The 16,381-nt window shown below is 45.5% G+C and overlaps 1 protein-coding gene across 1 annotated transcript in view; it reads left to right on the top strand.

Annotated features, from left to right (window-relative positions):
- tmem104 (transmembrane protein 104) overlaps nucleotides 1–11,081 on the top strand; it is a 30,630-nt gene extending 19,549 nt beyond the window's left edge. Inside the window, exons 9-10 of the mRNA XM_084036161.1 lie at nucleotides 1,714–1,807; nucleotides 9,199–11,081. Of these exons, the coding sequence (XP_083892287.1) occupies nucleotides 1,714–1,807; nucleotides 9,199–9,962 (858 nt within the window). The 3' untranslated portion in view covers nucleotides 9,963–11,081. The remainder of the gene's footprint in view (nucleotides 1–1,713; nucleotides 1,808–9,198) is intronic.
- Nucleotides 11,082–16,381: the final 5,300 nt, after the last annotated feature.

The raw sequence follows: 16,381 nt of genomic DNA, 5'->3' as shown, positions 1-16,381 counted from the left end.
GGTTTATTTCCTCCGGTTGCTCTTCACCTCCGACTCATCCGAATATTACCGCTGCTCTTTGAGACGTCACGCCAACGTTAGTTATGAGTTATGAGGAATATTTAGTTTCATATCTGTGTGCATCATCGTTTTTTAGATGTCCAATCATTTTTAACACATCAGGACGTCTGAGATTAAAGCTGTTTTTATTAAATAATGACCCAAGACTGAACATCTACAAGTCTGCAGTTTAATATTAATAATAACTTTAATTCATATTGCTGGAAGGTGCTGGAAATGCATGGAAATGCACCTTGACATGCTTGAAAAGTGCTTGAATCTGACTTTGGAGAAGGTGGAGGAACCCTGCAGCCTTGAAGCGTTTCTCCTGTCTGATGCAGTTATTTCCTTCTTTCTTTTACGGTGTTGCGTGTGTTTTGTTGGGATCCGGTCTAGCGGTCCGGTGTGTCCTCGGGACCTGGTTTGGGGGATCGGGGGGGTTTAAAGCCTGTTGGAGACTTTGATTCATGGGCGGTCCAGAAGCTGTAGAGGGACTCATCGACCAGGAAGAGCCCTCGGGGTGTTTCTGTCTCGGTTTCAGCCGATCCGTGAGATCGTAGATTCTCGTTGACCGATGAAGAACTCTCACCCGGAAACGAGTTGATTGGAGTTTAATGAAAGGCAGAGGAAGTACTCAGGAAGTCATTCTGATGAGGAGTTTCACTGAAGTACGTCTTAATTTAGTCCCAGGTTCATGTGGTTTTACATTAGAAATCAATGAATTTGGGCCTAAAACACTGTTGTTCATCAGCCAGCTGGCATTATTTCACTCTTCTCCTCGTAACGCTTCGATTTATGCTTTGGCCGGGCTCGAGCTTCGGAGGAGGAGGAGGGAGACGAGGAGGAGGGAGACGAGGGGGAGGAAGAAGACGAGGAGGAGGAGGGGGGAGGAAGACGAGGAGGTGGAGGAGGAGGACTGATGGGATTGCAGCTACAGTAGCTGAGCCTCTGATTGCAGCCTTTGATAAAGAAAAGTATCTGAGAGGCAATCAGAGTTGTGGCCTGAGAGGATTTCAACTTTTTATTTTGTTGTTGGTGTCCCACCTGTTTATCTGCTGACCGATCTTTGAGAGGGCTGATGGGATTTTATTTTTCACAGCAGATGTTTCTCCCGCTGGCGTTTCAAAAATGACATCCAGCGGGAAGTAAAAACAGAGAATTAACACAAGTAGGATGAGGGGGGGGGTCCTTATAAATACATGGTCATAAATGATAGAACGACTTGTTTTCTTCCGAAACCCGAAGATACACAGTTTTTATTGATATAAAACGGAGATAAAGGAATTTTGTCACATTAGAGAAGCTGAAACTATCAAATGTATTTGCAATAAACGTGATTTCTTGATTTTGATTGTTTTAATAAACACCATCCATCACCACAAACTTAACAAACGGCCTTAAAAATGAATTAACATACATTTATACACACATAACAAGAGATACATATCCATATACACATTAATACCAGCGATAGAACTCCACACCAAACATCTGATAAATATATTAATACATTTGATTGGACGTGAACTCACAGGTCGGATCGTAGCTGTTAATCAAAGTGACCAGCTCCGACATGTTATGGCTCTGCTGTGACGTTTTACCGTTGGGCTCTTGTTATTGGTTATGAAGACGATGAGTGAGTTCATCAACTCTTCCTCTCTTGTTCTCCTGCAGACCATCTTTGCTCTTCTGTTGGGACCGTTCACCTTCTTCAACGCCCAGAAGACCAAATACCTGCAGATCCTCACCTCACTGATGCGCTGGATCGGTAAGATGAGGACTTCTGTCCTCCCTCCCTCCCTCCCTCCCTCCCTCCCTCCCTTCCTTCCTCCCTTCCTTCCTCCCTGCCTTCCTGCCTTTCCTCCCCCCCTTCCTTCCTTCCTGCCTTTCCTCCCCCCCTTCCTTCCTTCCTTCCTCCCTTCCTCCCTCCCTCCCTTCCTCCCTCCCTCCCCTCCCTTCCTTCCTCCCTTCCTTCCTGCCTTCCTGCCTTTCCTCCCCCCCTTCCTTCCTTCCTTCCTGCCTTTCCTCCCCCCCTTCCTTCCTTCCTTCCTCCCTTCCTCCCTCCCTCCCTTCCTCCCTCCCTCCCTCCCTTCCTTCCTCCCTTCCTTCCTGCCTTCCTGCCTTTCCTCCCCCCCTTCCTTCCTTCCTTCCTTCCTGCCTTTCCTCCCCCCCTTCCTTCCTTCCTTCCTTCCTTACCTCCCGTCCGTCTGTCCTTCCTCCCTCCCTCCCCCCCTTCCTTCCTTCCTTCCTTCCTTCCTTCCTTCCTTACCTCCCTCCCTCCTGTCCATCTGTCCTTCCTCCCCCCCTCCTCCCTTCCTCCTCTTCTTCTGCTGCGTTTACCTTTTACACTTTTTTTCTTCTTTTGCTTTCTTTCTACTGACCTCCCCTCCCCCTCCCCCCCCTCCTGTGTGGCTGTTGGCCCCCCCCCCCCTGTGTGGCTGCTGGTCTCGGGTCTGTCCATCACGGTCTCGGTCCTGCTCCGAGTCTTTGATTCCCATCTCCTCTCATTCCTCAGCCTGACAGGCTTGACAGCCCATCCCAAGCCTGATTGGACCGTCACTCACGGGGGGGGGGGATAAACTGGCCTGTCCTGCCCCCCCCCCCCCCCGCCGTTAAAATCACAACACCACTGAATCACGGCGCCACCGCACCGCCGCCCACACAAACACACACACACACAAACACACACACATCTCCGCCTGTCTTCACCCGTCACACGGTCGCCGGGCTGCTAACGCCGACAACCAACGCTGCACTCTAAAATCACGCAGAACGCCACGCTGACTCTCACTGATCTCTGTTCGTCATAATAAGGGTCTGATGGTGTTAAACGCCGATGTATCGGAGCCGATCGATCAATATCCTGCAGCGTAGACAGAAGAGCCTCCTCCTCTTCCTCTTATGCAAATCCTAATCTCCCAGTTTGTATTCATGCTCACAGTCATTGGTTGTTTGTCTTCCTTCTCTTTTTTTGTTAATCTTTCCTCTGGGACACATTCTCCTCCTTCCTTCCTTCCTTCCTTCCTTCCTTCCTTCCTGTACCGTTTACCCCGTGGGTTTATGTTTTAATGGTTTTTACTGGGATCTGCAGACTCCACAGATCCTCTAGTGAGGACCAGGTGGGACCACATTGTATCTATAAATGCTGCAGCCTTGTTGTTGGTGCGGAGGGTGAAACACAACAGTGACAAACGATGGCCCAGCCTCCCGGGAGTCCTAAACCACGGAGATAAAGGCTCTCTGTCCTCCCGACCATCAGATCTCTCTGTGTGAGTGTGAGCAGTGAATCGTGGTCCGGTCTCATCGGTCCCTGAACCCTCAGACCCGACCCGGCGAGGAGCAGCACCTCGCTGCGGTCCGATGACCCGCCGGCTGTTTGGAGAGCGAAGGGTTGAATGCGAGGTGCATTCAAGGATCGCTTACCGTCGTAGTATTTTCCTGTTGGGCATTTTGCATCGGGAGGAAATGCAGCAAAAACACTATTTCAGAAGTCCTGATCCATGATGGACCAGTAAACACGTGGGCTCAAATATAAATTTAGTGTGGTGTTTTAAAGGTTTGAAAAGTGCTTGGATTTAGACTAAAGGTCTTGAAATGTGTGTTCTATGTGATGACATCTATGATAGAACAGAGAAAAGAAGATCTCTATATTGAGGGACTGAAAACAGCATTTTCTGACATTTCTTTATGAAAAATGCCTTTATGTTAGGTGTTGTGATGTTTTGATGATTAGAACTGAGCCGGTCTGGATTGTTTGACTCTGGAGGAGACTTTAAGACATCAGATGTGATGGTGTGGGCTTTTTGTGTGTTTGACAGCTACAAGGTGCTTCACTGTGATGGAAACTGATGTTCAGCTCTCAAAAGTGCAGAAATGCACTAAAGCGGATGGCTGTAGCAGCACTCCCATTTCCATGCCGATGCTTTTACATCAAACGTCTGGCAGTCAAAGTTACGTTAGCGGCTCTTTTATTTCAGACTCGACGGTTAAAGGTTTAGATTTTTCACTGGATGAATTTCAGCTGATCAGTGACATGAAATGATTATTTTTGCTTGTTTCTATTTGAAAGATGAGATGAATACACCTGGAATTGTTGTTGGAGCAGCCAATAGCATCGGGTCGTTGTGACACCTACGACCCTGAACACCTGAACATATTTGAAATTTGTTTATTTAGGAATAAATCCCTTGAGTTGTATCATCTCGTTTTCGAGGGGTTTCAACATATAACACAATCACTACATAATAAAAAAAGGAAATTACAGAAAAACGAATTTACACAGCAGGTTTGTCAAGTTAGTAGATCCAGAAAGTCTCAGTTTGTCACCAACGCAGCCGTTAGCTCGTCTCGCTAGCTAGCGAGCTAACTTAGCTACGTTACGTCACTATAGTAACGTTAGCTCAGATGACGTGTTTTTATCCAGCGACTCTTTTCATCAGCAGGAAGAGAAAGCAGATCTGTTGTTAGTGTGAGTGGTCCTTGAATAGACCCTTGTGGAACACCAGTTGTTCATGTGAGTAACGTTACATCCTGGTACCGACGCCACTTACCTCCCTGCTGGTGGAAACTCCAGCAAAAAAAATTTCCTACAAAATGTGATTTTCTTGACGTGCAAAATTATAATTTTGAATTCAAACGGGATCAAAAAGATTAACGTACGCATTAAGCCCATGTTGATCCACCAGAAGTGATGCGACTTTGCTTCTCTATTCGTTAAAATATTCTCCTGCGTTTCCATTAAAAGAGTTATTTTTATCCTGAGTCACATTCTCCTGCTTCTTCATATCTGTAGCAGATCGACTGATCTGAGGCTCAAACTCCTCATTCGTTTGCTTTTTCAGATCTGGAGAGCTTGTTAACCTTTACGTCCGTCTCCTCGGAGGAGTGTGATGGTGGATGAATCTAACACGCTTCATTACTCAACCTTTTTTTACACTATGCTCCTCAAATTCACAGTTTACTGAAATCAATGAAAGTAAAAAACCAACACTCGGAGCGGAGGATGTTTGAGGAGAATTTAAAAATTCACACCAGTGCGTTTTACTAATTGCTTGTTTTTTTTTTTTAATGAAGCTGTTGGACGTCTTCGTCGCCGTGAACCGGAGCGCCGGTCTCTCTGCTCTGCGTCTCTGATAGACTCATCTGAGATCACACGCGTTATTAAGAGGCAAAGCAGCCACCGGTCCTCCACAACGAGGACTCCCTTAAAGCCCCGGTGAGATCCGGGAAGGGAGCCAGGGCTGCTAATTAGCTAAGAGGTGATCCAGGAGAGCTGGAGGAGCGTCTCTCTTAATTACTGATGGGATGATTGCTGTGCTTTAAAACCACTAGAGGAGGGAAGATGTTTAACAGCAGAGCAGTTTCCTCAGCGATCACAGAGGAGAAGCATCGCCGCAGTTTATTAACCCACAACTTTCCCGTTAGGGCTGTTGGAATTACAACAAAAATCAATCAAATGCTGAAATTAGTTTTTGAATGGCAATGGGGTTGTTTTAGTTTTTGTTCATTATTACTGAGCAAGAAAGCTGTCATTTGACAGCTTATTGGTAATGTTTTTATGGAAAACGCCCTCTAGTGGACAGAAAAGTAAAACAACCACATTGGCAAAGTATAAGCCTGTGTAGTGTAAAAAAATATATTTATAATAGGCTGAATGTGAGCATTATTAATGTAATTTGAATATTTAAAAAAAATGGAACGAAATAAATTAGTATTATAGAGGAAAATTGACAGCTGTAGTTCCCGTCCTGTTCTACTCGCCGTCACGTCAACATATTGCAAAGAAAAAACTAAATATGATATATATTCTGGGATGCAAAGTAATCTCCCGAATATGAAACGCCCCCTGGTCTGTTTTAGTGTCCGAGTGGTCCTCCCAGACAGATTGATCACCTCTCGCCGGCTGTTATTTGCTCCTCATTAGTCCAGGAATCCCATCTAGTCTGAGATCCCCTCCGGAGGCTCCTCCTCCTCCTCCTCGGGTAGCCCCCCCCCCCCTCCCGGAGGGTCGTTAATGCTACCTCACAAGGTCACTGCCGTCCCCATCCAGGTGATTACCAAGCCCAGAGCTGCAGGATGGATGGAGGACGTGATCTGTGGCTGCTTGACGTCTGCTCAGCCGACTCTTCCTGTTACTGTTTGTTTTCTGTTTGTGTGAATCCTCCTTGGGTTTCCTGAAAGGCACTTTATACATTAAAGTTATATAAAATAGGCTCTAGGGGGTCCGCGGGTTACTTTATACGTTCTATGATATGTAATGGGGGGAGACCTCTGATCTAAATCAAACACCAGACTGAGTTTCCTCTGTGATCAAATATTCTCTTATTTCACGGCTCGATGGCGTTGTTAGCGTGGAGGTTCGTCTCCGCCGCTGCGATACAATAGTCTGGTGATGACAAACGAGCTGACGGCGGAGAGCTTCGATGTGTTTTTGTTCTCGCCGCCGAGCTCCGTCTCCGTCACATGACTGACTCTCCGTTCCTTTGGAAACCGTAAAGCGGTAACTTCCTGCGGTTTAAGTGAGATTAATGACTTCTCTCTGACGCCAATTAGAATAAAAACCAGTGAAGTCGAAAGGGCGGAAAAGAGAAACGTTAATATCTAATATTATGTAGTTACTAACCCTCATTTACATTTAACCAGTAACTAAACCCCCGAATCACTTCTCCAGCTGAAAACCAAACATCTGGGTCTTTATGTTTGTGTCCTACACGTTGTGTTGAGAAGGTTTTTTGTGTAAACAAATACGATGATGTCATCGCCCCGCCCCTCGACCCTCTAGCTTTCGTTGTGTTCGGTGTCTCCTTCTGTCTGTTTGGATACAGCGCACAAGATTTATGTGGTGTATTTTTGTAGAAGAAACGGCGCCCTGTTACTACAGTGTAAGTTCAGCGTTATTATAGTGTTATTATAGTGTTATTATAGCGTTATTATAGTGTTACTATGGCATTACTACAGCGTTACTACAGCCTTACTACAGCGTTACGAGTCGTTTACAATGGATTCGTTAGGACGCCATTTTTTTGACACGCCGAGGAAAACCGGGGAAATAAAATGAAATGAAATAAATATGATATTTAAAAAATTTCCAGCCAAAACTCAAATTTGCTCTTTAACTACCAGTACAAGCTGCTCTCTCTCCCTCCCTCCCTCTCTCTCTCTGCATCTTAATCTTGGCTGAACTCACCCGAGGCGTTCTTAATTAAAAGTTTCCTTCCTCCCGGCGTTTGCTGTCAAAGAGGAGATTCGTTCCTTAAACCTTTTCTCCTCTCGGCGTCGGCGGGCCGACAGGTGGCCGTTCACACGGACAGGAAGGTGGGAAGTCGACGAGGGTTTGAAGAGCAGATGGTTTTCTGCAAGGACGGTCGCTCGGACACGTGATTTATCACAATATATAATCTCAACCCGCGCAATCCACCCAAACCCTTTTATGGCCTCAAATAAACACAATTGTATGGAAAACCTTCAGAAATTGTTTGTAAATGGCATTTTTAATTACACATTTGTATTTATTTTTTTGTTTTGAACATTTGTTCATCGGGTTTAAAGTATTAAGCACATAAGCTGCACTAATATTATTAATTACGTTATTAGCAGGAGTCTTTAGAGCCTTTCCCCCAAAAGTCAACAATTACTGAAAGAGGATAAATATAATCAATTCCTAAATTACCAGCGTTCTTTTAATCTCACAAATTAAAATCAACATTTTCACTGCGCTGATTGCTGCACACAAAGGAAGTAGATTTAATTAAAAAAACAAGCCTTAACTAAATCAGTCTGAAGAATCATTTCATCCACGTTGCAGATTGTTTTGTGCGACTGACATTCAACCTCCATCGACTGAAAGAATGAATAACACACTTGGCGATGCTGCGTCCGCGTCCTTGCCGGTTTTGGTGCGTTGCCCAGCGGGTTGACCTCCGGGGGTCGGGGGGCGAAGGTCAGCGTGGGGGAGAGATTACATTGGCCGAGAGCCAAAGACGCATCAGATATCGAGTTGCTGCGACGTGTTTCACGATGTGTGAGAGCGACATGTTCCAGTCCACTGGAGGGTGTGAAAACGTAATAATAGTAGTGATTGAAGTGGTCGTCATAGCAACCACACCTCCGTCCTCGACATCGCTGATGGTTCCTTCTAACTTTTCTGATATTTCAAAGAACTTTAATCCTCCTGATTTTCCTGAAAGTGCTGAGAACACTTTCCTCCGTCACGTTTGCGTCACATCCCTCGCCGAGTGATTTCCTGCCCCGCCTGCGTGACGAATCGAGGCCTCCCAAATGTCAGTCCACGTTTAAAGGACAGCTTGATGATGAAAGCCGAGGGGTGGGGGGTGGTGGGGGGTGGGGGCGTGACTAACTCCTGGAGTCACGGGTGCTGATGGAGAGGTGAGGTCGGTCCCTCCGTTAAGCTCCAGAGAGGCTCCTCAGGGAATGGATCAGAGACGGGAGGTGTGAAATCTTCCCGGGGAGGTTTCTATTACCCCCCCCCTTTAAAAGCTGCTGGTCTAACTTCACTGTTGATGCCACATGGGAACAAAGTTTCACAATAAATCAGAAAAAATAAAGAGTAAAGTGGATAAAATCAAAGCAAACTTTTATTCTAGGGTTGGTACGGTGCTGGAAATCCTTGAAAACACTTGACTTTTTAGTGTGGTGTTTTCAAGGTTTTGAAAAGTGCTTGGATTTAGAATAAAGGTCTTGAAATGTGTGTTGTATGTGATGACATCTATGATAGAACAGAGAAAAGAAGAACTCATATTTTCTGGACTGAAAACAGCATTTCCTGACATTTCTTTATGAAAAATGACTTTTTAAGATGAACAGATGATGAAAATAGTTGGTGATTATATTTCTGTGGATCTGTTAGTGGAATTAGTTTTCCTTTCATTTGTGGTCCTTCTGTAAAAAGCTGTCTCCAAACATCATGTTGGTTGTTTAGAGGACAATAACATCTCATTTAATGTGATGAACAAGTGACATAATAAGTAGACTGAATACTGACCATTGGATTGATACAAAGATGGAGTTTACCACAGCTGGAAGGGGCTGGAAAAGCATTGAAATGTACCTTGAAATGCTTGGAAAGTGCTTGAATTTGACTTTTGTTAAAGGTGCAGGACCCTGTATTCTAAACTCCGCCCCCTTCTGCTCTCCCTCCAGCCTTCACCATGATGATCGTCCTGGCTCTGATCCGCATCGGTAAAGGCCGCGGTGAGGGCCGCCCGCCCGTCGCCTCCCTCGCCGGCGTTCCCAACCTCTTCGGCGTGTGCGTCTACTCCTTCATGTGCCAACACTCGCTGCCCTCGCTGGTCACGCCCATCTCTGACAAGCGGCGCGTGGGCGCCCTGGTGGTGGCGGACTACGTCCTCATCCTGGCCTTCTACGCTCTGCTCTCCTTGACCGCCATCTTCTGCTTCGACAGCTCGCTGCTGCACGACATGTACACGCTCAACTTCACGGACAACTGCGACGTGCTGGACGTGCCCTTCCTGCGCTACTTCCTGGGCCTCTTCCCCGTCTTCACCATCAGCACCAACTTCCCCATCATCGCCGTCACGCTGCGCAACAACTGGAAGACGCTGTTCCACCGCGACGGCGGCACGTACCCGTGGGTGGTGGACCGCGTCGTCTTCCCCCTCATCACCGTGGTGCCGCCCGTCGTGGTGGCGTTCTGCACCCACAACCTGGAGTCCCTGGTGGGCATCACGGGGTCCTACGCCGGCACGGGCATCCAGTACATCGTGCCCGCCTGCCTGGTGTACCTCTCACGGCGCCACCTGGAGCCCGTGGTGGGCCGGGACGCCGTCAACAAGCACCGCTCGCCCTTCCGCCACTCCTTCTGGGTGTGGTTCGTCTGGCTGTGGGCCGGATCCTGCCTCCTCTTCGTCACCGCCAACATCATCCTCACCGACACCCGGAAGTGAGACCTCGCCGTTCCAGGAACTCTCCGGAAAAACCGAAACGTTTGGCCAGTCTCTCTCTCTCTCCCTCCCTCCCTCCCCCCCCGAACACGAGGCCTTGCTCGCTGCTGGTTGGACAGCGTGCCTTTTTATGGGACTTCTTCTTGCATATATCAAAAGGTAGTTATACGATGGCGTGTTTGGGCCACTGGAGAAAAAAAATACAATAAAACGGTTGAGTTGGGATGATTCATCAGAAACATAAATGTACATTCACAGGAAGTTAGCTAGCATAGATGCTGGTTGTTAGCATCTGAATAAACTCACAAATTTGCCACTTTAGGCGGGAAAATGAATATTGAATATTGCCCTCCTCTCCCGGCTAGGTTTGTTTCCTACAGTGGTCCTAATACGCCGTCGTATAGTTAATAGTAATTTATCAAATTAGAACAAAGAAAAAAAGGGACCAAATATTTTTTTGTTTTGTTTTTTTGCTACATAAAAAAAGCTGCATGATGACGATGAAAGGGAAATGAAAAGGATCATTTATTAAAATATGTTCTGAGGTTTTTGCAAAGGATTTGCACAAAACAACTTTTTTTAAAAAGTGTGTCGGACGCTGTTTGAAGATCCAACAAACACGTTGTCCTGCTTCTTTATTTTAGATTCTGTAAATAAAAAAATATATATAAATAAAGGCTCCTCTGGGACCTTCGGGGGCCAAATGTCCCCCATAAAGACATTAATGAAAGACCAGTCAAGTCCAGGATCCTGTCTTGTTGCTAAACCGCTGTCAACATGATGATGAAATCTGAGAGCAACGAAGGGATGATCGCTCTCCTGGTGGCTGACGTCCATCCCTCAGGCGGTGGCGGCGGCGGCGGCGGCGGCGGCTGCCTCCGATCTCCTCGTCCCCGGTGAACGATGAGGATCCTCTGACGGATCCTCTGACGGATCCTCTGACGGATCCTCTGACGGATCGGTTCGTCCAGCTCTGTTTATCACCGGCTCTCACTCCCGCGGTTCACACACAGGCCATGTCTCCCCGTCTTTACCGCTCAGCACCCGTTCACCACTCTAGCCGGGGCCTCCATGTATCCATCACGGCTCCCCGACACCCCACGGGATCATGTGATCTACGGCCGTGGAGGGAGGGAGGGAAGGGTGGCCGGTTTGGTGATGCTGAGTTCACTGACACTCGGTAGTTGTGCCTTTTTATAACTTCGTTATTGCCCTCGTGTTTCATGTTGTCTTTCAGTTTTTTAGCATTCTAATTGGCCGACTTCTAATTCAAACCTTCAAACCAAACATGCAGCAAATTTACCAAACCATCATTTTAGTTTTACATCTGCTGGTGTACCACAGCTGGAGGAATCAAGTATTGATCTGTGATTTAATATCAATAACCAGATGAAAAGGATGCTGAAATAACTCCATCATGATGGTGATCAGTAAAAAAAAAGTGCTGAGTCATGCTTTGTTAGATCTGTCTGCAAGACCAAAAGATAACTACTGTTAAAACGCTTGTTTTCTGAATGGAGTCTGGTTGATGGTGCTAGGCTACGCTAACATTGTAGCTGATCCATCAACACTCCAAATAAGGTCATCTAGACATAAATACAGCAGAGTTGTTTGGACCACAGACAGTCTCTGGTTCCTCCACATAGTCTGGTCTGGTCTCTGGACTAATGTGGTCTACTATCTAGACCTCTGTTTGTTGTGTGAACATGATGGGCATTCTTCTTAAAGGTACAGTGTCGTGTATTTAAGGTGGTCTATTGACAGAAATTGGATATTATTTTAATGCGTTCGTTTTCTTTTTGTGAAATCGCCTTAAAAATGTTTCCGTTAGCTGAGAATGAGCCGGCCGCCATGTTCCTACGGGAGCCTGGAGTGTTTTCCTGTTTGCAATCGCCACTAGATGGCACCAAATCCCACTGGTTTGGTGCAAAAACATAAAACCTATTTTCCTTCCAAAGTATTTTTTGCCAAACAACATTTAGAATGGAAGTAAATGGAAATTATTTTTTTCACGCCCCCGTTGGCATTTAGAGGACTATTTCTTCAGTAGAAAGTAGTTCCTCTTAAAAATATTCACAGTGTGTAATCTGGAGAATCTAAAGAATCATTTCTAGAAAGAAAAAAAACATTTGGCCACAAAAAAATCTGAATTTCTGATAACCTTAACGTAGCAGCAGCGCCGTGTTTCTCCTTCATGATGTTTAAATCGAGTCTCCACATTTAAAAAAAATGTTACATTTACGCTGCGTTTGTTGACGTTGGAAAATTTACCGCCGGAATGAAAAAAAGTACACTTTCGTTGTGTATGAATATGGATTTAAATCGGTAAATAAGCACAAGGATGCGGTTAAAATAATTCCATCTCACGTTGTCCATAAATATCTTATAGAGAGTTTTTATTGTATAAAATGCAATAATATAAATATCACAATATTAAAAATAGATATAATCTGGTTTGATATGAGAGCTGGTTGAAAATGTTGTCTTTACCTTGTTTTAAAGGCTTTAGGGTGACGAGATATTTTATTATTTTTGCATCTAGAAGCACATTTTCTCACTGAGGGTAATTTAACTGATCACACATCCTGGATACTACATATCCCATGATGCATTCCTGTTTCCGCCCTGGTCACATATGGTCAGTATTTCTGCTTGGGACATTTTTTTGTGTGTTTTTGTGAACCTTGAATCCGCCGCCACAAAGCAGATCTTTGGCCTTGTGACGGGACGCCGTCCTTTAATTTAAAAACAGCTCCGTTAAGTCATCAGCTGATGTACATCTGCTGGTTTACTACAGCTGGAGGAACCAGAATAAAGTATTTATCTGTGATTTAATATCAATAACCAGATGGAAAGGATGCTGAAATAACTCCATCATGATGGGGATCAGTAAAAAGTGCTGAGTCATGCTTTGTTAGGTCTGTCTGTAAGACCACAAGATAACTACTGTTAAAACGCTGGTTTTCTGAATGGAGTCTGGTTGATGGTGCTAGGCTACGCTAACATTGTAGCTGCTCCATCAACACTCCAAATAAGGTCATCTAGACATAAATACAGCAGAGACCTTGTTGTTTGGACCACAGACAGTCTCTGGTTCTCCACATAGTCTGGTCTGGACTCATGTGGTCTACTATCTAGACCTCTGGGGGACCACAGACCCAGGAGACAAGTACGGTAACGTAGAAACGCGTCAGAGATCACAAACATCGTTATTGTACGTCGTTTATCCGTTTGTTGAATGAAAAGACACAAAAACACTTGAATGGATGTTTCCGTGGAGGATTCCACGTGAGTTTGTGACGAGTCGACGTTAAAACACGTGAAATGTGTTTGTTCTGGTGACTCTTGTTCAGAGTCGTGAAATGTGCCTTTTTCTTTTTTTATGGGCTTTATTTTCTCGCCCAGTTTTTTTCCTGCTAAGAAGCCATCATCCATCAAACTGACAATCATCGTTTCCCCAAAAATGTGTTTGATATGAATCCTTGCCTTTAAGTTTATTGTCGTTTTCCTTCATGTTTCTGGTATTTGTTTACATTTCTGTCGTTCTGTTTACCGCTGTTTGATTTTCTATGATTCACAAAGAAAGGAAATAAAGTTTTATGTTCATCTGAACCTCGCGATGTTTGTTTCTTCCTCCGGTCGGAGAGAGAACTGATCCCAGGTCTGTCCTTAGTGAGGCAGTGACAGATCTCAGAGCCGGTCCTCTTCTGGACCCGTTGACGGTGACGAACCGTCTCAGCAGCTACTTTCTAAAACAAGTCGATGCCTTTTTAAGGATTTAAGATGTCCTCTTTCCGAAACAAGACCTTCAGAAGGAGGTCCTGAGACCCAGTCCTGAGAAGTCCTGAGCCCCAGTCCTGAGAAGTCCTGAGACCAGTCCTGAGTCCAGTCCTGAAACCCAGTCCTGAGAAGTCCTGAAACCCAGTCCTGAGACCAGTCCTGAGAAGTCTTGAGACCCATTCCTGAGACTAGTCCATACGCCAACATTACGTTATTTTCACCTCCCGAACACGGGATCATCCTCTGGGGGACGGGAGTTGGGCCGAGGATGCTGATAATGAATAACATGTTGCTAACGAGAGTCAGAGAGTTAATGGCTGTCAATCAGCCGTTAAACGCCGAGTCGCCTCGTTGGGATTCTCCTCCACGTCGGGGGGTTCAGTTCATCGGGGTGAAAACCCACCTGGAAGGTGAACTCCGTTAATCGTTTTAATATTTAAAGTGTCGTCACCGAGGGCAACGAGGCCGCCGCCAATCAAAATCCAGTGTCAGAGTGGAAATCAGACATTAAGGCGTGGAGACGACCGTGTGTCGAAGAAATTAATTGGCTTGAAAAAAGACGTTTTTTTTCTTTAAATTCCCTTTCATGGATCAGAATGTCTTTTTATTAATTATGTATCCATGGAGACGACGTCTCCTCCATCAGCAACAAACATTAAAACAGTTAATAATCAATAATGAAACATAAATATAGATTTATATGACTGATTCACTCGTAGTTTCTCCATATTTTACGACGGCGGCTTCCTCTGATGACCGAAGGTCAAAAGGTGACGCAGCGTTTTTTGTCCCGGGAGCTCCGTGAGGACGTCCAGCGAGGATTAAGTGACACAGTCTGGATGGCGTTTCACCTCCACGCCGCCTCATTAGGACGCCGTCAGAATGCAAAGCGGTTGTAAATGACGGCGGCTTAAACCGACAGAGTGATGATGCTGCTGAAACGGCCGCGTTGGAACAGCGGACACGAGGACGCAGCGGACCGGGGAGCTTTAAATATGTATTATTATTATAACTAAAATAAATATAAATGACACTGAATATAATGAAATTAATTCAGTTTGTGTAAAAAACAAAACAACAGCTTTTGTGGCCAAAATCAAAACATTTCATTTCTTATATTCTTCACAATAAAAGTCCTTCATTTTATTTGTATTTTTCCTCCCTGCCGTCTTTGTTTTTATTGAAGAATTGCCGCCAAACAAAACTCAGATAATTAAACTTTAAACACATTTCATTTCCTGTAAAAAAACTTCACAATAAAAGTCCCCCGTTATTCGGTTGCAGGCTTGTTTAGTCGTGACGAGGAAACATCCTGAAGTGTGACATCATCATCACAGACTCTTAGTTAGTGTTGAAACGACTGATTGATCCCCGATTGATTGACAGCACAATCTATAGACGAGAGTTAATTTGCTGAGTCATCACAAAGAAGCACCTGTTTATGCTTCACAGGTGTCTGTTGTCCTCGGCGGTCCAATACTCTGAAGAGGTTTCTAGTAATTGATGGCGTCCCTTTTTTCGGCGCCCCCCGGTGGATTCACACGTCTGTGCTCCCAATTAAACCCCCGTCGCCTCCACCTTCAATCTGTCGCCGCGTCTTTGAATTTTTTAAAGGAGCATCATTTGGGATTCAGGGCGGCGGTTCAAATGAACCCGTCCTCTTTCATCTGGAGCCATCTGTCCCCCCCTGGCCCCCCCCGCCCCCATGTCCCCGTCCTCCTCGGCTGCTTCCTGCTATGTGTACAGCCCTGTTGCTGCCCCCCCCCCCCCCCCCCTTCCTATTTTTTATCTGGTTTGAATTGTGTGACACATTTGATGCTTGTCAATTAAAAATAATTAAAAATGAATATCAGGAAACAGTAAAAACATCCCCAAAGATATTCAGGACTCAGATATGAATATTTAATATTTAAATAATAAAGCTCCCGTCTTGTCTTCCTTCCTCCGCTGCCTTGCCCTTGGTCTGGGTCAGCCCTGCCTCAGCTCATGTGTGTCGGCTACAAATTGACGGCAGGCTTTGGATGTCGTATGTAATTAGTCTCGAGGTGCTGTGTTAATCACCCCCTCCTCCCCCCTGTCCTCCCCCCCTGTCCTCCCCCCGTCCTCCCCCCATCCACGTCCCTGCATGACTCCTGGACCGCTAACGCCGACCTCGGCGTCCGATGAGGCGGCTTAACGGCGGGTACCAGGATATATATTATAATAATATATTATTTCTCCAATATGCAAATAAGCAGTTTGCATTGAAAAAAGATTTAATAATTGAAGCATTAAATCTAATTTCTGCTCATGTTTTCATTTTTATTTCAGGTTTTTGTCCTCCTACACTGTTTTGAAGCCAAGGCTGAAGTGCCTTAAAACGGTCATTCTCTCTGCTGGCCACCAGGGGGCGCCTCCTCTGATTGTATAGAAGTCTATGAGAAAAATGACTCTACTTCTCCACGGCTCCAGATGAGAGTAAACACTTTTTCATTTTATTTATGAGCTGCCTCTTTAACTTAAGTTTCCGGATATCTTATGAGTCTGTTTTTTGAAGAAGCTCATTTCCTTTGTTGCATTGATCGGTGAGACGGACCGAAGCGGCAGCAGAGGACGACGTGAATCCGTCAGTCGGAAGGATCCGCCGCTACAACGCTGAAATA

Source organism: Eutrigla gurnardus, assembly GCF_963514095.1.
Source record: "Eutrigla gurnardus genome assembly, chromosome: 20".
Classification (NCBI taxonomy): Eukaryota; Metazoa; Chordata; class Actinopteri; order Perciformes; family Triglidae; genus Eutrigla; species Eutrigla gurnardus.
The sequence above is the reverse complement of the archived record's forward strand: the minus strand, read 5'-3'. Positions and strand labels throughout refer to the sequence as shown.